Source organism: Thermobia domestica, chromosome 5 (assembly GCF_964235325.1).
Source record: "Thermobia domestica chromosome 5, izTheDome1.hap1.1, whole genome shotgun sequence".
NCBI classification, from domain to species: Eukaryota; Metazoa; Arthropoda; class Insecta; order Zygentoma; family Lepismatidae; genus Thermobia; species Thermobia domestica.
Window position 1 is genome coordinate 36,507,537 of NC_137458.1, and position 22,028 is coordinate 36,529,564.

The 22,028-nt window shown below is 34.4% G+C and overlaps 1 protein-coding gene across 14 annotated transcripts in view; it reads right to left on the reverse strand.

Moving 5' to 3' along the window:
* Positions 1-22,028, reverse strand: part of Ufd4 (ubiquitin fusion-degradation 4-like) — a 222,950-nt gene that overhangs the window by 60,170 nt on the left and 140,752 nt on the right. For 11 of the 14 annotated variants that reach the window (XM_081758514.1, XM_081758516.1, XM_081758509.1 and 8 more), the window contains 4 exons: positions 11,840-12,002; positions 8,459-8,600; positions 5,657-5,827; positions 3,209-3,443 (listed from right to left, as the gene is read on the reverse strand). In XM_081758514.1, the coding sequence (XP_081614640.1) occupies positions 3,209-3,443; positions 5,657-5,827; positions 8,459-8,600; positions 11,840-12,002 (711 nt within the window). The remainder of the gene's footprint in view (positions 1-3,208; positions 3,444-5,656; positions 5,828-8,458; positions 8,601-11,839; positions 12,003-22,028) is intronic. The other 3 variants (XM_081758521.1, XM_081758508.1, XM_081758520.1) reach the window with 1 other exon arrangement.

Here is a 22,028-nt window from a genome sequence, read left to right on the forward strand (position 1 = left end):
TATACTAAAGATGACTGTGCATATATGTACAGTATTAACACTATATGTTCTGGGCCACAAGTAATAGGTAACCATAGTTTGAGAACCAAGAGGTATTTTTATTTTACAAAAATAACAGTTTTCTTGCAATAAGCAAAACCAACTTGTATTCGTATGAGCTGAGTCTTCACTAGATTCAACAGCATGTATTCATCGTGTTAAATGGAAATATAATAAATTAAACATATAGTATCACATTGACTGGTGTTAATATTACTTAAGAACGAAGGTCCCCAAATGTGGACCATCAGCTAGCCCTCTATGACGTCACCAAGTGCAAAAATGCATATTCTTATGTTCAGCACCCCATAGACCTTCAAAAAAAGTGCAATGAAAAATTCTTGTAGCGCTTTCTAGAACCCAGGATCGAAGAGGTTAATAAGTCAAGACATACTAGAAATCAAGTAGAAAAAATATAATATGACATTGAATAATTAATTATACGATATAACTGGCCCAATAATCAAATGTGGATCCCTTCTTACAATGCTAGTTCTTAAACAGCTACACTACACTACCCACACTTTTACATCACTCATATTTTCACTCACGAGGACAATGTTGAAAGAATTTCATCATCTGAATTACCATAATTTACTTCTATTTCACTTGAACAACTCTGAAGAACATGTCAATAACTACCCAGTCCACAGGTGATACGTTGGTTGAACATTGCTCTCAGGAGGGTAGGTGTGAGGATGACCTCACGAAGAACCGGGGAGTGGAGTGATTAGGGCATAGGCATGCTAAGACGGAGATCCCTTTATGTGGGTATTTTTCTCTGAATTCCATTGCTTGTAAGTGTTTATATTGATATAGTCATTTCTGCAATAATCCAACTGATCAGTAGTATAAACGTTAATAATAGATTTCATTCATATTTATCAGTACATATTACTTTGCAGTCTTGTCTTCTACATTACATTTTGTAGAACTTATTTTGGCAATTTTTATGAAATATATCGTATTGTTAAAATTAAAATATCATTGCAGTAGTGAACACATTGCGTATGAGCTGGAAGTAAATACTAGCTGAATTTTGTTGATGTCCTACAGGTGTTGGTGATATTTCACTCCAAACGTTAGTTCCTATGAAATGTTTCGTGTTTTGCCCAAACGATTCGATATTAGATGATAATTAATTAAGGTGGGGCAGTCAGGGGGATTCTCATTTTTTAATATAAAAAACGATTTTTGCTTTCTACATTTATTGCAACAAATGATCAGAGCACAACTAGAAATTACAAAAGTAGAAAAGTTAATTTTTCAGTTCTCTTTTAAAATGACTCCAGCCTAAAAATTAGTCCACTTTTCAGCCAGGCAGATCTCAAGTCGTATAGCCTCTACATTCCCGGATATTCTAACACTTCTAGTACTACCACTTCCTCTTCGTACTGTTTGACCTTTCGTTTTAAAGTTGTTAATGCACCCAACCAGCAATAACTCTCCTTCCTGGGACACGAGCACGAGACGGGAGACGAAAATGTTGGCGCAATGCGCCCTGTGCATGTGCGTATCTTTCATTACTTAACAGGGAAACTGCATTGTTTACCAGTCCAATGTTGCATTGTTACTAAACTTCCTGACATAGAATACTAAGGTCACTGTCTACTCACCTCCCTCAAAACGTCCAACGCTTGAGTATCTTAGAAAGGAGGGAGGTTTGACTGTCCCATTCTGTGTATAGGACAAGAATGGAAGAACTAATTGGTATTTTTTCACTTCTATAAAATGAAATTCTGTAATACACAACCGAGTAGAGCACATAAGAACTACACAACATTCTTATCAAGATCTATTATGCAATGCATTAAAGATATTGAATATTATTTATAATGCTAACATATTCTGTTATTTGGATTTATACGTAGTGTGATTGGAAAATCTTAAGACTGGAATTTCAAAATGGCAGTACTGACAGGCTATTGTGATGGATCTTCAAAGTAGTTTCCTTCTGATTGAACTCACTGACTCCAACGATGTTCCCACTTTTGGAAGCTTTCCTGAAAATCCCTTTCTTTCTTAAAGATTTGAAGAACCTTCTCCATATCTGCCTGGATGTCTTCAGTGGAGGTCAAACTGTTTTCCTTTCAGTGATATTTCGATTTAGGAAATAGGTAGAAGTCGGCGGGGCTATATCAAGAAAATACGGGGTTGCGGGAGCACAGGAACTTGAAATTTGGCCAAAACTTCCGTAATCAAGACTTAGTTCACTGTCGTAATGGATAACTCAATTCTTGTGTCGAGAGAGTGCAGATCTTTTCTTCCACATATTTTCACGGAAACTCTGATGGACCGTTCAACGTTATTCCTGTTAACTGTCTAGTCCCTAGGGGTCAATTGGTGATGCACGATACCTGTAGAATCGAAGAAAAAAACATTGTCTACATTCGACCGACTTGGTCACGATATATATATATCCAGGCGAACTTGGTTGATGGTGTCTTTATTTCTTAATCATAGTACAAACTCAATATTCATTTCTTGTAATTAACTCATTTAACAAACATGGGTCACCTTAGGCCTGATTAAGCAATTCAGGTCCCTTCAAGTCGATGTTGTCGGAATGAAATTAACTGACACTCAACGCACGTTCAAATCTTTAATTAAAATTACTGAACCGCAAAGAAACTTATAAATTTAATTCACCAGCTACCTCCATAGTTGTAAGTCTCAGTCAGAGCGCACTAAATTGCGAACTTCCAGAATGTTTTCATTTTCATTGGTTTTTTTAAATGGAAGACCGGCCGAATCGAGGTCATCTTCGACTGATTAGCGGCCATTTTTGAATCTATTGTATCAACCCCCGAAAGCTGATCCTAAAGTGTGCATAAGTTTCCGAAACTGTTTTTCTGGTTTTAATACATTTCTTTTTCTTTCTTTCTATTTTTCTTTCTGCGTTTTCATCTATTTTAGGAAACCACTACTCCGGCGAGTACCGAACAGCTCTTCACTCACAAGGTTGACACTACTGAACCAAGATATCGCAGTAATATTTGCAGGATGTTTCAAGAACAGAACAAGCTGTTCCTTCCACACCTACGGGGAAAACTTAGCCTCTTCTATTGAGCAGTGGCAGTACTTGTCTTAAGGCATTCCAGTCACACCACATACATTTACCAAATATATATATTTTTAAGTTTCAAACAGTAAAATAACGAAGCCTTACCTGAACTATCAGTTCCTCCTTCTGGACTACCGCTTGAATACATTGTAGCTAATTTCCCATCCAGAATAAATCTAAACCAACCATTGCTACCGTTCGACAGTTCTAAAGCAGCAGCGTCGCTCCAAATATACAAACAATCACGACCTCTGCATATACACCAGTCTCTCCAATGATATGCTTTACCTTGAAGAATTTCTTTGGCATCTTCCATTAACGTTTCTTCAGTCTCTTCCTGCTAAAGGAGACAATGTCAAATCTCTTATAAGAAAAGGTTGTAAATACTCTGCTTTTACACAATACACACAATATACAATAAATAACGAAGACTAATGGAGTGAAGATGGAATGACTGAAAAGTGAAAAGAATAATAAATTTCGAGATTCAACACTTCAGATTCAGATATTTATATATATCATACTTAAAATCAACAAATATTCTTTACCCACTACCAGGTAAACAACTCGAAGGAAAGAAGTAGCATAAAGCACCGAAAATTCTCAGTACTTGCACGATAACAGGATATTTGACATAAGTCTTAAGGGATGAATTTCACATCCTAAATAAAACAAAGAAGTTACATTTTTACGGTGTTGTATATTTTTTTCCTTTCTTGTCTTTATTTCTCCAGTATTTTGAATAATGTGAAATTATACTGCAAAATTTAACTACTTTCTACAATATAAAGCGGTGAAGGTATCAAAATAAAAGTCTTAATTGTATTCAGTCAGTTATGTAAAGAGGAAAGTAGCTTTAGATATTTAGCCACGCTCACCTACAGAGCGAAGGTAACCTGACATTTGCGCTTGGCAGATGTAGAATGACACCTGGCGGAATTTCCACCGTGATTTTGAGTATGATGATGTTACGTCAGTACATACGAGAAGGTAACTATGAATGGACACAGTTCAAATTATAGTAAAATTCAAACTTTTGTCCCATGTTTGAGTAGTTTTATAAGTAAATATGAAGTCGCAATTCTAGAATTGAAGTTTCCTTTAAGAAGACTGAATAAGCGATTTGACTAAATCGCTTATTATCTAAATAAATGTTTTAGTTTCTTTATTGTGTTTATACAACTAATGATGAAAAAAAAGCTGTATAAGACTAATTTTATCAGACAGTTCTACACACTCCTTGAATTCTCGAGTAGTAAGCACATTTAGCATGTGCGAATTACAATGCAATCTTTACAATATTATGTAATTCGCATCACATCTTGACGGCTATTAAGACACAATGATTTTCGTATTCAACAAACAAATTTTCCAGAACAATATTTATATATAACTTGACGAAAATGATATTTCATGTCTGATCGAATGGCCCGCATTTTGAACAAATGTTTTTTAATACTAAGTTTCCTGTAAGTGTAACACACTTTAGCATAAAACTAATTTTAAGATATGCTTTTGTATAAATACTCTAAGCTGCAACACATTTAAGGCAATGATTTTCATATATTAGTTTAAAGTTAACTGATGTCAGAAACAAGTATGCAGTAGAACAGTCCTGTAAAATATCTTTCTTCCATTATAAGAGCACTAGTATAGTTTAAAATAAACAACAAATTTTTCGGAAACTTGTTTCCTTTATCGATAATACTTAAGGAAACATACTGCGAATTTGGAACTGGGACCACTTTGAAAGGTACATACACCAACTGAAATACAGAAAAGACAAAGGTATTTTAACACCATTAGATATTTTTTCTTTTGTAAACAGCTTCTTGTTCCTATATTTTTCTATATCTCGATTTTCGTACATACTTCTCAAGTGACCAGTTTCAAATCTGCAATACGGTTTCTTACTGCTGATTTATTTCATACTTACGTTAATACAGCTCCGCTAAGAATCGAATCATATATATTGAGAATCGCATCAAAGAACGTTAAACATCAGGTTCGAGAAACGAAAAGTATATTGAGGAAACAAAGAAACACTTGTTCTAATAAGTTATCAAAGCGTTCGACGTTAATCAAGGCTTTGCTTATTTTCCACGAGTAATATGTAGAAAATAACATATGGAAAAAAATAGTTCAGATTTGGAATGTTTAAAAGAAAAGTGTCGTATTGTTTAATGAATTTATTTACATTTTTACATATTTTCTGAATTTTGACGTACAAAACAAAGATACTGCATAATTTCTCACATAGAAACTAAACCTCACACTGAAGATTTTATTTATTTACTTATTTCAAATTATGAGTGTAAATGTTAAACTCCAAAAGATCCTATCTCACTTAACATCTTTCTTTACATAAGATTTGACGATGCTGACGGCTGCTAGCGAAAATTCGACGTTTATTAATATTTCTTAAAACCTATAACAATTAGGACAGGTAAGGTGAACATAATTTGGACAAGCACAGCGAGTTCATTAGTAAGATTGCAGTTCACATTCAAGCAGTTTACATTACAACAAAAACTAAACTTATTTAATACTTACATTAATATCTTCCTTCTTGACTTGAACTTCCTGGATTTCTTGTGGACCTGCTAACTGCATCACTTTAGAGAACACACCAAGACGAGCAAAATGGTCCAAAAAGATGTCCTGTGCTTTGCTCATGAGATCCTGAATTATTTGCAATACGACTAGGTGACCATCCTCATCCTCCTGCAACATCAACAACAAATCTCAAAGCAACTAAAAGAAAAAAATTAATGCTAAGGACAAAATTAATCATATGAATAATGTGCTCCAAGCTCAATCCATAGATGCTGAATTATAGTTGCTATACAATTAATTCCTGCAGGGAGGCAAAGTGGCTCACTGGCAGAACGTTCAATTCTGGTGCGTGGGATCCCTAGTTCGATCCCAGCTCGTGCCAAGTGGGCTTTGTGGTGGACAAACACTGTTTTCGTGGGTTTTCTCGGGGTCCTCCCACTTTATTCATTCCACTATTGCATTCATTTCTCACCTTCACCGTCTCTTTTAGCCTAGTCGACATAACCACGGACGTCAACTTGAAGATTTTATTTCGTTTAATTACTGCAATTAAAGTATCCTGTCCTATGTAAGCGGAATTTATTCTTTTACTTAAATGGGTTTCTAAGTTTCAACATAATATCTAGTAAAACCTACACAGCGAGTTACATACTTTGCTCGTTTCACACAGCAATATGTAATCATGATGGTAAATCAAATGCAAACCCATTACAGACGTAATGCTTCCTTTCGGAGTTATAGGCTGCCGAAAACATGAAAAAATAACTTTAAAGGTTCATAGCTCCAAAACTATTGGATCTACTGTAGTCGGGTCAATACTTTACTTAGGAACTAATATGTGCTCTATCCAAAATTACATGCTTCAGAATCCTCCAGTACTTCCGCAACAATTTTTATAAAAGTAGTTAGTGAGTACTTCAGATTATATGCTCGTAACCAAACTGCCTGTGCAAAAATTGTCGCGTGAGTACCTTCTGAAACGTGTATTTTTGGATAGAGCAAATATTAGTTCCTAAGTAAAGTCTTGGCCCGACTACAGTAGGTCCAATAGTTTTGGAGCTATGAACCTTTTAAGTTCATTTTTTCATGTTTTCGGCAGCCTATAACTCCGAAAGGAAGCATTTGTGCACCCAGGTTGGTCTATATTTTTCGTCTTATTTTGGTGTCAGGAATCACCTCCCAAACGTTGTCGGTGATGTTTTGAAACACCCTGTATATGTAAATAGATAGATATAATTTTTCATTTCGCTGCACCCGCTTAATTCAGCATATGAACATCGTTAGAACTTGCAATATTTTTTTTTTTTTTCAATGCTCCATAACTAACTTTAGTCAAACATCACGATTAGTGCACAATCACGATTGGATTTTTTTAGTATGGCCGAATATGTACCTAGAAAAATGTGATTTACAAGAATTTAGCGTTGGGAAGGGAGGGAAGTTTTATGTCAAATCTACAGTGAAATGTTCTTAGAAACTATTTGCGGTACATCTTTCCTGTGCAACATTTACCAAATTAATTTGTTACAAATAGCCAGGTCACGTTCAAATAAAAGTTCCTTCTGATTATTATTATTATTATTATTATTATTATTATTATTGTTATTATTTTCAATAGCTTTGCAAAGCTATGCATTTGATTTTCAGATACAAGAGTAAGGAGGGAGAAATTTGACAGATTCTTGTGTTCAGTAATTCTATTTTGAAGTAGATACTTATTACTGGTAAGCATTTGTCAACACTGGAATTTCACGATAAAACAAAATTACTTTTTCTTTGATTTTCGTAACCATGTAAGTCCCGCATTGCTGAAAGAAAATGCCCCAGGTACATACGTATCATCCTCCATGCAACCGCGAAATTATCTAATTTCTTGATATATAACACATATTTAGGTTTTTTACGTTCCTAGGTCCGCATTCCTTCCCCATGGCCTCCCCAAAATTTTGCTCCTCCTTTGTTAGAGTTAAAAGGGTCTAAACAATAAGGCTGCGTCCGCTTACACTGACCCACCAGCAACGAGCCGGCGCGTACAGAACCAAATACACGGATTACGTTAGCACCTAATAAGCAACAGCCTCAGCTCCTCCTAGCGTCAGTAGCGTCGTAAAGACAGAATTCGGTTGCTCTTAGGTACCAAAATTGTTTTTAGTATATACTTTAAGTTTTTCCCTCATGGACAATCTTTTCCCCGCATTCCTATTTTTTTTTTTTTTTTTTAATTTTTTATTTTTATTTATTTATGCCGCCCTGGGCTCTGACTGCTGTGGCCTTTGCGTAAATACAAGCCTGGGAATAAGGCATTTAAAGCTGGAAGACAATGTGCCGACAACTGATCTCTAATGGGCAGTAACTGCTGATAAGCGAATTGTCTGCCATTTTCAGATTTTACAGCAATCAATAATGAACAATGATACACAAGGTTCACCAAAATCTGCTCACAATCTTCGGCGAATTTACTACCAGTTACAAAGAAAAAGCTCAGAGATTAGGTAAATATTCGCTCAAGCACGAAAAACGACGAACATTCACTTGACATTTTCTTTCTGCACACGGAAGTTGTTATAACAAAGGAGATCAACCGAAGAAGGACGTTCTGTTACCGTGAGATTCCAGTACTAAACGTACATTAAAAGCGATTTTTGAAACTTGTTAATTTATATTTCAATACCAGATACGTATAAATTGGGCTATTATTCTAGTAACAAGAAATTATACTCTTGCACTATCGCACAGAAAAAAGGAGACACAAATAATAGAAAACTTTTCTATGTAAATTAGGATAGAAAGTAGACTCACCTCATTATCTAATACTATCGCGATAACTTCTACTAACATTGTACCGAAATTGTAAGTTGGAGATTCTGGACTGCACACTTCTACTAACAACGACGGCTGAATATAATGCACCATTTTCTTTATTAAACTTAAACTGGCTTTCCTGAAAGTAAAAAGAAATCAACATGTTTAAGAACTATCTTTCAAAGATATATCAAAGAATGATGGAATAAAACAAGAAAATCAGGACGCTGGAATGACGGGCGGTGAAATTAAAATACTGCTAATTTTACAGTAATTATGTGATATCTTCAAATATATAAAAGGTAATGGAGAAGTTCAACAAGAGCGCGCTAGACAATATTATTTTACATGAGATACCATTATCACGACTCACTTACCTGTTTTCGATTTCCAGCCATTTAGAAAATCTGCTTTGATTTTCGCATTTCTAAATGGCTGCAAACTGAAAGCTACTAAATGACTCGTGATAACGGTACCTCATGCAAAATAATATTGTCTAGGGCGTATTTGTTCCACATTTCAATTATCTTTTATCTATTTGAAGACACCACATAATTACTGTAAAATTAGTGGTGTTTTAATTTCGTAGTGTTTATGCCTCTTAAACTCCGATCTTCCACTTCTCTAGGTTTTTTCTATGTTGTTCCGTTGTTGTTCTGAACTTATTATATTGCATTTGAAATGTAAGAAAATATAATTAATACTAAAATCAATAATACCCACTTAAATTCTGTGAATAGAAGTAACCTTGATATTGTATAAGTATCAAATGTGTATAAACGAAGAAATGTAAGCAAAAGGCTAGTACTCATTTTTGCGATGAGTACTAGCCTTTTGCTTACATTGCTTTGTAAACATTATCACCGCTTACAGTACTGTCATAATCAAATGTGTATATATGATGGTCATATGCCAGAGTAGTCTATCTACCTTTTTCACCAATTTTGAGTTAACGAATGCTTGTTACATAAAAAAAAAAAAAAAAAATAAAAATAAAAATAAAAAAAAAAAAAACGCTTTTTCTTATGCCAGAATGAGCCAGGCAATATCAGCATTAATTTCAAAATAAAAGGGCCACTGGCTCATTCTGGCATAAGAAAAAGCGAATCTTTTTATGTAACAAGCATTCATTACCTCAAAATTGGTGAAAAAGGTAGATAGACTACTCTGGCATATGACCATCCATGTCCTACAAATTACATTAAAGTGTAACAACGTGCCTACAGGACAAGCAGTTTTATATATATACTTTATTATTCAAATTCAAGTGTAGATAAAAATAAAATAACTTTCACAATGAAAGCGTTTAATAAGGGGACATTTTTTGGATTGAATGGGAAAATTTATGCAGTGGAGAGGGTCAAGAAATGAACTGAAGATTGTATAATACCTTAACCTAAATACTATTGTCGTTGATCAAGTTCTATTAACTTCCAAACATTCTATATAAGAAACTACTTCATTTTCAACGTTAAAAGTTGCTCAAATAATCCTTAGTGAACCTTTACATATATGCTGGTATATCATTGTCATTCAACTCTCAATTCAAGGATCCTATCGGATCTGAGTGTGGACAAGGCTTCAATAACTTTTTCCATCCTACCTTTTTCTCATTCTGGGCCTTTTCTGGACCTGGGAATTTTTATTCCGTTCTATATTCTTTCTGCTTTATCCCACAATTTGTTTCTTGTTCTTCGTGGCTGTTTACCCGTAAAACTTTTAAGGTATACGTTCTTCTTTCACTCTTTCTACATGTCTATACTATAGTCGTCAAAGAAGGAACCACAGTGGCTCAGTGGTAAATTATTATATCTGATGCAATGGACCCCTCTTTCGACCATAAGCCAAGCGAGTGTATTTTCTTGGGATTCTTCGTTTCCTCTCTCATTCTCATTCCACCAATTATTTCATTATCATTCCCTTTCATGAATCAGCCATCTCTTTTAGCCTATGGGATATTCATTTACGATATTTAATCGTGGAACGTGCAACTGTAGCTTTTATTTTTTCCGAGCTCTTTTGTATTATTCTTTCGGTAAGTAGTATTTCTGTCCATTTCACTTCTTATTCTGCCTTGTCTTTCCGAGAATACTTCGGAATCTTGTCTCTATTGCTTGGATTCTGCTCCACTCTCTCTTCACTATACATGGCTTCGCAGCATAAGTTATTACTGATAGGAACCACGTGTTACGTAGTAGCATTTCAACTTTTCTAAACCCTATTCGCTCTAAGCTCTAAACTGCGATAAACAAAGCCACGTGAAACTAAATCTCGTTGATTTGCTGTTGGCCTACAAACGCTTGTACTCCTCCACAAAATAGTTCATGTGATTTGATTATTACTTTTACTATGAAGCTCCATATAAAACTGCTATATTATTATAAACGACAAAAATATAATACGGATTATCTAATAAAACTACAATCGAGTGTAGTTAATGAAACAATAGAAATGAATACTAAGCATGGTGTGGATTAATTTCTTCTCGCATTATTGGACCCCACCTGTTGAGAGGGACACTATAAAAATTCAACGTTACCTGAAAATCTCAGATAATTTTGCAGGTTCTATGGCTATTTCTAAATGGAACACATGAACTGCTTTTTACGATTCTTATTTGACAGCCGGTTCTATGATTAGTATTTAACAACCAGTTCTATGATCGACGTAGTAAACTGACTTAGTATTGACCGAGTAACACCAACTAGGATTAACTCATATAGCATCTTTATACTCATATTATGTACATTGATTTTAGAAATTATAGTGGTCGTGAAACTTGACCTAGATATACAAATTTCAGCACAATAGAACGCGACGGTGTGTCAACCCCCATGGGGAGGGGAGATCGTCAACCCCATCCATGAAATTTTCAATGTCGTAATCGTTAGTATTCGTGGTATAGTAGTGTAAGTGCATTTTTTTCACTCGTTCGCCATGTCTAAGTTTAACACTGTTAGTGCATTTGTTGTTGTTTCACGTTTTCTCAAGTGTGCGTTCGGAAGACAGATTCACGAATCGTACCAAATTCTTCCGATGCATCGTACGTGAGGCAAAGCAGTTCTATGATTGGTGAAGAGCCCAGGATTCATGAGTCGTCGCGATCACTATAGTACTAGAGAATTAATTTTATCGTAAGTACACGATATAGGTGCGAACACACTTTTAACAACAGATCCAGGCGAATCGGCTGAATGACATTACTGATTGTAATAAATATACTAGCATCAAGAAGTCCCCTATGCACGTTAATTCCTAGTTTTGCAACCACCTCCGGATTTACCCTTAAAATACCACTCATTTTAAGGGAACACTTTCATACACCCTTAACAGGCTATTAAAAATTCTCCTTATCTGCAGAACAAATATGAAGCTCACCTCACAGAGGGTAACATTGTACTTTGGAATGTATTGCAGAAAACTGGCAAAAGTCGTCGTAAATATACTGGCGCCATTTCTGGATCCCCCTTCGGTTCCCCTGTGTCCTCCGCTTCCACTGTATCAGCCTTCTTTTCCTTTTCCACTGGCATCATCCATTCACCTGTAACAGTAGTACAATTCTGTACGTCAATATTCTGTTATCTACAGTAAAACTGATTAACATATAAAGAGAGTTATATGTTAATGACTCTAAAATTGCAATGCCATACGCATTTTGACAACTTCTTAGTATGAAGTGTATATCCGTAGACTGCAAATTCTAGCTGTGTGTATTTGCATCTGAGGGAAGGAACTACATTATTTTAGCCCTTACCTTACACATTAACACACATTTAATTATTATCATACATAATTATGATCGGCATTGCCGTCATTGTCTTGTGTATTTCACTTAAGCACACTTAGTGTCTTGTGTATTATACTAATGAATAAAACTTTTTTTAAATTGCTTTCTATTTAAGTAAACGAAGAATCTTAATAGCCACCTTTATGAGTTGGCCACTTTATAAATTATACTTTAATGGACCACGCAAAATAAATTGAAATGTTATTATAAAAACATTCAGTATCAGTTTTAATTTAATCAATTGAGGAAATACAAGGAAAAATGACAACTGTACTAAGGATCCCTTAAAAATCTATTTAGTTTCTATACGTTTAAGAGAGCACAAGTGCTAAGTCTAATAAATTTTGTAATCAATATATCAGGTAAGAGTCATTTGGAACATTTTTTTTTCTTCTTTCTTCAGGTAATACCTACATTGCAACTTGTCTACGATGAATATTTCTACTTCCATATACTTGATCTTTCGGAGTATTTCAGCATCTTTTAAACAAATACCACAAAGAACGAAATTCTAAATATCTTTATGTGGAAAAATTATCTTCCTCTTTTTCTTGTTCTATCACTGACTAGCTTCCATCTACATGTTAGACGTTGACCCAAAACTAGTTCTTTCTCGCAACTACAAATCTGGAGAGAAGATATGAACTGAACTACAGTTTAGGTTAGACTTCCAGGTGGACTTTCGGCATTATTTCCATCTTAACTCGTTCACTGAATTACTACATCTGATATTACCTATATAAATCTCATCTTTGATTCTTACAGACCCCTGAACTCTAAACGTAAAAACCTATTGCACCTGTCTCTGCCATAAACTGTTATTACACTGTAACAAAGAACTCAACTTCTGACATAATAAGCAGTAACTACGTAACTACTTTACCTATTCCAAATTCTAAAAAAAACATTCAAAGCCCACAAAGCCATTAACCAGTCACTGACTCATTATTTAATTTCACAACACAACGGATTCATTTTTCTAATACCTTCCATATATCTTTACAATACACAATAATCTGACAAAAATACTGTTGTTTAGTGTAAAATGATGCCATTATCACATACTACAGATAAGCAACTTCCACGAGATCCTCAGTAACTCGTAAGATTGACCACATATACATCTCTGCTACTTACATTGAGGGAAAATATACATATGTATCGAATGAATTCACTTCATTCACTTCAATTAGATACACCGTGCTTTAAAAGTTCCTTTCTTAAATATTATTTACATGAACGTAATATCCAACAAGAATTACAAGAAAGATACAAATCATACTTTTTTCTCTCATGATAACACTACGCAAAATAACTACGAATGTAATTAGTACTTCTTGTGTTAGAAGACAAATACTGGAAGTACATTCATTACTTTTACAGCTTACAAAATGTACATGACAGAGAAAAGCAAAACACATCATACAGTCACACATACACTAACTACTACACCAGCTACAAGCACCATGCCACAGCAAGACCCATAGAAACTGTTGGACAAGTAATGAGTTACAACTATCAATTTCCGTAAATAATTTCAAATAAAAATTTCTCCAATTTTGGCACACGAAAATACACTGGAACTTCATTATTTCTTTTAAAAGGTTTTATAATTAGATGGGACAAAAAAAAAAAAAAAAAAAGTTACCATTAATTAATTACATCTAATACTTGATCTCCCTTTCTTAAAATTAACTGGTGGTGACTCAGGATGCACACAAGCTGAAGAAAGAAACGGTAAGGTATTTCTTTCACCGGGAAGAAATACTAACTTCTGGAAACTCTTACGATGATTTGTCAGACGAACATCTACGTTAGCCCAACACAACACACGTTGCTATAATTTTTACAAGCAAAAATTAGTTTGTCATTTTGACTTTCATATCCTTTTTAATCATCCAAGCAATATGAAACTTCAATCTGCCGGTTAAGTTAAGATTCAAATCATATGTCTCCTTACTGTGGATTGAACTATACATCAGACATAGAGAGAGTAACGCAAAGTTTAACAGAAAAAAAAAATCTAATTTTCCATCTTGTGCTTTACGAATCTAATACTTTACCAATGATTTTCTTTTTCTTTTCATTACCCAAATCTGTACTGAGTACACAAGCTAATTCAATTGAATTTTTTATCGTTATCAGGCTATAAGTATAAACTGACAAAATATCTAGTTAGTACAGTTTTGAAGAGAGACGGACGGGAATAAATAAATAAATAAAACCCCATCGTGCCACTGGTAGCTCAAATGATACAGCAACCTATCGGGAAGCAATAGATCGGGGTTGGTTCAAGTCTCCACCAAGCCAGAAATCAGAATTTCAGTAATTGTATACTACAATTACACTTTGTACACTTTCTGGTACTGACGAAATATTAAACATATTGCTCAGTAAGATTTTCTGCGTCATAATTAAGCCACAGAAGACTCCATTTCTCTGATTTGGCAACACTTTGAAAACACAAAAAAATAACAATGTGAGGTACGTGACGACTCGAATAATTCAAACTCATAGAAACAAATTTAGCTGACTCCGAGAATGTAACCTGAAACTCACAAATTACGAGGAAATCACAATATCACTACTGAAAATAAAAATTAAAACCATCCCGCCATAATTTCACTGCAGATAAGAGTACAGATATCTCAAAAAAGACACCCCATTTTCTTATTCAAAATTACAATCTGCTACACAAATTTCTGTTAGTAATAAATGTAATATTTTATTATTAGAAACATGGACAGCAACTAAAATCACATAGCATTCACAATAGTTCTAGTCTGAGGAAAGAAAGGTAATTGTAACTACAAGATATATTACAAAAAGCAAGCATTTTTCACTCTACCGAAAGCTCTCAAATTTTGTATCTAAGATTTTTACAATATATAACAGCATTTCTTCTCTTCCTATGTTATCACATGAATACATATACAGTAACACGTAGAGTTGATTTTTTTTCCATTGTAATATTTTCTTTTGCTAATAGCTTTGAGATGAACAGAATAATCTGAACAAGGTTTTCGATTATATACAGACAATTACATTATTTGTATGTAAAGAAAATTAAATTGAAGTGAGTGTTACAATTAATGACAGAAGAACATCTAGGAAGTAAGTACGTATTTAAAAAGAAAGAAAGAAAAAAGTATTACTGGTTTGTGTTTCATCATCATCATAGGTATTCTGCCTTTATTGGCAGGTCACTTGCCGCAGCTGAGAAGCTTCCATGCTCCACGGTCCTCCGCTAACCTTTTCGTCTTCGCGTATGATCTTTCTGTTTTAATATCATCCATTAATTGTAGTCTCCTTCGCCCTCTCCCTCTCTTTCCCGCCACCATACCCTCTAGGTTTGTGTTTGTCAAAATGAAATTAAACTTTTCAGTTAACGTCCACGATTATGCTCTTTCGGCTAAGGGAGACGGATGATTAAGACAAGTGAATGATGATGAAAGAATTGGTGGAATGTGAATGTGTGAGGAAACGGACGGACACTATGTTGTCCACCATAATCTTACTTGCCCGAGAATTGAACCCGGCCATGCACCAAAGGTAAGCGCTCTACCACTGAGCTCCCGTTTGTGTTTGTTGGAATCTAATGGCGAGTCTTTACATTCACTTTCAAGCAATGTAATGTTCCGTAAGTCTATACGAAATCACAAAATTAACTGACAGTTTCGAGAATCATGCAAATCTGTTTCGGAAATGAAATCTACAATATGTCGAGATTACAAAGAGAGACGGGCAGAAACGTCGTATTCTCTAGATCTTGTCTTTCATTTTAAATTTTGGCTTTTTCTCTTGCTTTCTCCTATGTTCTCTTTCTAATTCGGTTAGATGGATTGGAGGAACCGAACATGAGCTCCCACAGGGAACCAAATCCGGTACTACTACATCGAAGGTGAGTATACGGTAAATATAGTCACATATTTAATGAAGTTTCTTCACATTATAAAATATACAAACATGTAAGATTTTTAATGTTATAAATAAAACTTTTGGCGGTGGAGTTAATTACTGGTAACTCGGTGAAAATTATGTAAATATGCGAAGAATATGTAAGATTTTGCAGATTGCAGCATATTTTCGTCTGGCACTTAGTAATATTTTTTTTGTCTATATCTTATTTCACATCCATTTAGCTTCTACTATACTGTCACATAAACCTTGGAAATTATGTATATAAAAATAGCCCTGAAATTTTACCATCAAATGACAACTGTTTATACACAAGTACACACTGCTTGTGTATACATAAAAAGAAAAATTGTCAAGTATGCATAGCAGCGAGTTAATGATTTTTTTATTGGTTTGGAGTTGAATGTCCACTTCAGCACCGTGGCTGCACTGAGGAGAACCGAAATGTTGTGAACTATGGTATGTTAACCATATACGCACTACGGATCTCATGTAAACGATATGTTAATTATTTCCCAATATGTAACTATTAAAAACCAGTCCAATTGCCGTACTAACCGGTAAATCCAGCAAAAACGCTCCTTTTCTTCACTGCACCTAACAGTTATCAACTGTTGTACGATTTAAATGTGACGTTATAGTAATACTATTTATAAACTGATTATTTATTTTTGCTATTCAATTCCTAGTTCACCACTCCTGTTAACAACTTTACAGCATATCATAATTATTAGAATTTCAGGAACCACACTACTGACTGAAAAATGAGTAAGATTTTAAACGAAGTCTTCAGTCTGGCATTAAACTAAAATCCAGGGGTTAAGTTGAAGACTGGAACTCGTTATATTTTGTATGAAGAAACCGGACAAAAGAATTTAGTTTCCGAATAATTCTGGTTAAATTTAATGATGATAGTAAAACTTAGTTAATTCTTCCCCTCACCATTATTATTAGCTTGACAATGATAATGTGTGTTTTCCAATATGATAAACGCAATAAACTGTGTAGGATCAACCTGCGTACGTTCAGAAACTTAAATAAAGATTCTTTTACAAATTAAAATCTAAAATGTAGAATTATGAATTCTTATAGTTGTATATTGAAACTACATTTAAGATAAAATTTGCATTAAAGTTGAATTGTATGCGAAAATAACATACAATTCAACTTTAAGGTGATAACATGAAGGTGAATAGTTGCAATTCTCGCATACGACAAAAGCCTCAAGCTACGTTCCAAAGTGAGATCAAACTAATATCGGCAATGTGGAGGGATGAGCAGAAGCAAAACAAGCAAAGATAAATATACATTAGTTTTAACAGTAACAAAAATCGATAAAATTTATGGGAAACACTACATTTAATGTTATATGTAACTATCCTGCCTCCTCTGGATTTAATTTAAATATGTGCACAGTAACTGTAACCAATATATAGCAACAAGCGAATATTTTAGAAAAACGGAAGTGTTGGTGCAGATATCAATGTTAGCTACGAGGCTAAGTATGTTTTGTAGTTATGGTAAGCAGACTTAACAGATGTAAGAAGCTTCTGAGTAAGTGGAACCAGTTCTGGCCTATTTCCGAATTTCTTCATCCCTAACTATGAACTCTGAAACTATGCACTTTTCGCCATAGGTCCATATAAACTTTTTCTCTTATTTTGATGTGAGGAATCACCTCTTACAGTTTGTCGGTATAGTTCATTAACACCCTGTATAAAGCAATCGCGAAACTTTACACATGTACTAGAACCGGAGATATTTGAAGTATTCGAACATGATAAAGCATAATAAAATAACATATTACAGTATCATTATGACGGGACTTCTGATTACGAGTTCTCTTAAATCTATCAAAATGCTCTCTTCAACTAAAGACTAGGATTATCATTTCTGCAACATCATTTCATCGGAATACATTTTAAACTATTTCAAACCTCTGTAATACTAATATGTTTAGCAGTTTCAATTTATAAAAAAGGTTACAGCTCCACGGTGACAGGAAAAGATACAGAATACTTTAGTAGATTTACTTTTTCCTCTCAAGCTTTCTCTATCGCTCAAGCGAAAACTGAAGAAAGTTCACAACATTTATTCATCCAAATTCAAAATGGTAATTCTGCCATTGTTCTGTTTCGAATGCACCAAATACAAAGTACACTATGCTCTGTTATTCAAAACTGTTATGACTTACTATCCTCTATCAGAGTTTGTTTTGAGTAATAATGCAATCGTCTCCTCAGCCTATGCGCAAAGGCTTGCGAACATAAATTCCATGCATTAATTTTTCTTGCGCAAGCCACACCAAGGTTCCCACTTATTTGGCGACCATGAATTCCACTTTTTCCAGGGTCTCCAGGTCATGGCTTACAAATTTCCAGCTTCATATACAGGGCAAATCAAAATGATGGACCCGATTTCAGAAATTTATTCTGCGAAATCTAATGAACATATTTTATTGTGAGACATGCATTTTGAAAGGTTAACTTGTAAAGTTTTAGTTTCCACGCAGTTTCCACTTTCTAGCACAAAGAGTAAGCTGCGAGCAGTTACGGTAAACGGCGTTGACTGGAAAACAGAGATCTTACCGAGCGAAGTAGCTCAAGTGGTAGAGCGTTGGCTTCGCATTCGGGAGGTCGTGGATTCGATTCCCGTTGCCGACCATCCTGACAGGTTTTCCAGGGTTTTCCTCAGTCCTACCAGGCAAATGCCGGGATGGTACCTGCTAAACAGGCTCTGGCTGATACCTTCCCAAATAATTTCCATTGTTATTATTATTATTATTATTATTATTATTATTGTTGTTGTTGTTGTTGTTGTTAGATATCCAGTACAAAATGGCCTCTGAGCTGTATCTGGTGATTGTTAAATAAATAAATATGTGATTACTGCAATGACATCATCTGTAAATACTGGCTTGATGTGTGTCGTGTTACGTAAGGTGCTCACATACAACACTTGTGATATGTTAAGAAAAAAATTTGACAGTCTACCATTCTTAGCTTAGCACATATCTCACAATAACCTATGTTTATTCGATTTCACAGAATAAATTTCTGAAATTGGGTCCATCATTTTGACTTGCCCTGTATAATGTAAAAAAGCAACTATATTTTTCCTGATCACGGGGGTTCCTAAACTACTATGCATGTACATGTGTGTAGGTAGAGAAATTCTGCAAAACATAGTATTTTATAAAATATCCCTTATCAAATAGTCGGGTAAATAAAGAAAGAGACATGAGTTCTGAAAACTAAAGATCACTATTTAAAATTATCTGACTTTTCCAAGTATTTCAAATTTTCATGAAATCCTCTGGCTTAAGAGTAAATTCCCGGACTTTTCCAGGTTTCCCAGGTCGGTGGGAACCCTGTACATGCTCCCATCTTATATATCGATTCAATTATCCGCACTATATTTCGTAACAATATATTGTGGGGATCCACCTAGTAGTTCCTCAATTCACTCATTTTGCACCAAGTATATTTCTCAAACTATTATTTTGCTGAACTATAGAGTATTCCAAAAATATGAACTCATTAGTTTTTAATTAAACTTTTTTTTCCCGTTGTAACAAATTCTTATAGATATAAGAAGCCTATAAGTACAAGAATGTGTGTGAAAAATAATATTGGGCATACTGTTACAACTTTGTATATCACAGCAGTAGCAAACTCGAAAAACTGTATTTTCCGTAACATTTCGCAATACTTCTCGAAAGAGATAACTAATAAGAGTCCAGTATCCTCTGAGTGATATTTGCTAATGGACGCTACAGAATACATATCTGTAATTAAATCAGACACTCACTTTGTATCCAAAAATGATTATTTCTTTATATAATTTTGGCCCTCTTTGGAGCCTTCTCGAGTAACGTTATACAAGTAATACTACAAATTTAAAGATGATTCTGTGTTCTTCAATGTTCCAGGAAAATCCTCTGCGAGGATAAATAGTGAGAGGCTGGCTTCGGAGAAGAATTAATCAGTTTTCAACACAAGGTGATTCAATGTTATTTAATCATTTGAATGAGTTTGTTAAAGAGAAGTGGCACGCGAACAGCCACAACTGACTGAATGACTCTGATCAACAAGTTATTCTGTAATGTGAGGTTAGGGCTCTTATTATTATTATTATTATTATTATTTATTTATTTATTTATTTATTTACTATTAGAACGACGAAGGAATACTTGTACATATGTTGTACGTTTTTGAGACATTATTGACAAAGATTGGCTCCAAAATAACTGTTGCAACCTGTTACATTGGAAAGTAGAGCACGGCATTAGCACACAAGATGTTTCTAGATCGCCAAGTCTTGAAAAACAGCTGGCCTCCGAAATCTCTAGATCTCAACTCCTGATATCTTTCCTTCAGGATTCTTATAGCACATTGTGTCCTACTTCCTGGTCTAGTGGCTAGCGTGTACGTGTACGTGATCTCAGGTTAAAATGTTTGGTGAGAGAGAGAGAGAGAGAGAGACGATCATTCACAAATTAAATTTCACGATCATTCATTTTCACTATTCATCCATCCTAAAGGGCACAATGTGGGACGTTAAAAAAAGCACATTGTATACAGGAACAAACCAAGAAAACTAGCTGCTCGGAAAGGAAATTTATGAATGGCAACTGGTGATCTCATAGGAATCTCTGGAGAAGGTTACGAAAAATTTAGTTTTTCCAATTCGTCGATGTCATGTAAATGATGGGCATTCACCCAATGTTATTTTTGACAATTTTTCACCTGTAGGCTTTTTATAAGTGCTATATCATCTAAGGAGTCATTTAATAAACAAAGCAAATGAATTCACAACTTTTAAGGCATCACGTAAATTTGAATATTTAATATAAGCCACCATGCACAAAATGCTTTTAATTTTACATGAAACTATTATTACCATGCACCTATAATTTTTGTTTAAGCTAAACAATCAAGTAAATTGTAATACTAATTTTTAATTCTAATTCCAAAATAAATCTTGAATTTTCAGACTTGCGGTTCTTCCCTGGACTCTTGGTCATAGGGGATAAAATAGTTGAAATAACAAGGTATTAATTAATTAAAGGAATAAACATACCGGGTGGGGGGGGAGATAGTACAGAAATATCTTGTGACACTTGAGATTGCTGGAGCGTCATATTACCACTTAATAAATCCAACTTCAGGAACCTCAGAGGACACACAGTTTTAATTACTGTTTTCAATGAGTCCGTTCTTATCTTGCTTCATTTATCCGCTCTTATTTTCTTGATTATTTTACTTTATTTTTCCTGACTTAGAGGATTTAGAGAAAGATGAAAACTTGCAAGCGCAACAATAATTTTAAAAAAATACAATTAAAAATTAACTAAGTGACCTGATAGTATTTCTGAACATGCTTTAATATCGATTTAAGAAATGTGCAGCTTATTGCTTCTTACAATTTGACATACTGACTAACATATCGACTGCTACGATTTTCTAAACCGTATAATTAAATGATTTTTTGGTGTTCCATTCGTGGTTTATTTATTTATTAATTATTTTTTTAAAACTTACGTTTCAAACACACTGACTGATTTAAACTACTAGTTGAGCAAAACAATAAGTATATTGTAAAAAAATTAACATGTAACAGTTTCGCCAATTATCCACTTTGGCTTCATCAGACTATTTCTGATCTCTTCATCTGACAGATAGTGTGATGAAAACAAAGACGATAGTTGGCGAAACTGTTACGTGTTAATATTTTTTTTACAATAAACACACAGTTTTGCTCAACGAGTAGTTTAAATCAGATTTAAGTCCGTTAAATGCAGAGCTTGTACGATGGAAAATATTGCACTGCCTGAGTACATCATCTCAGTTTTACTAATTT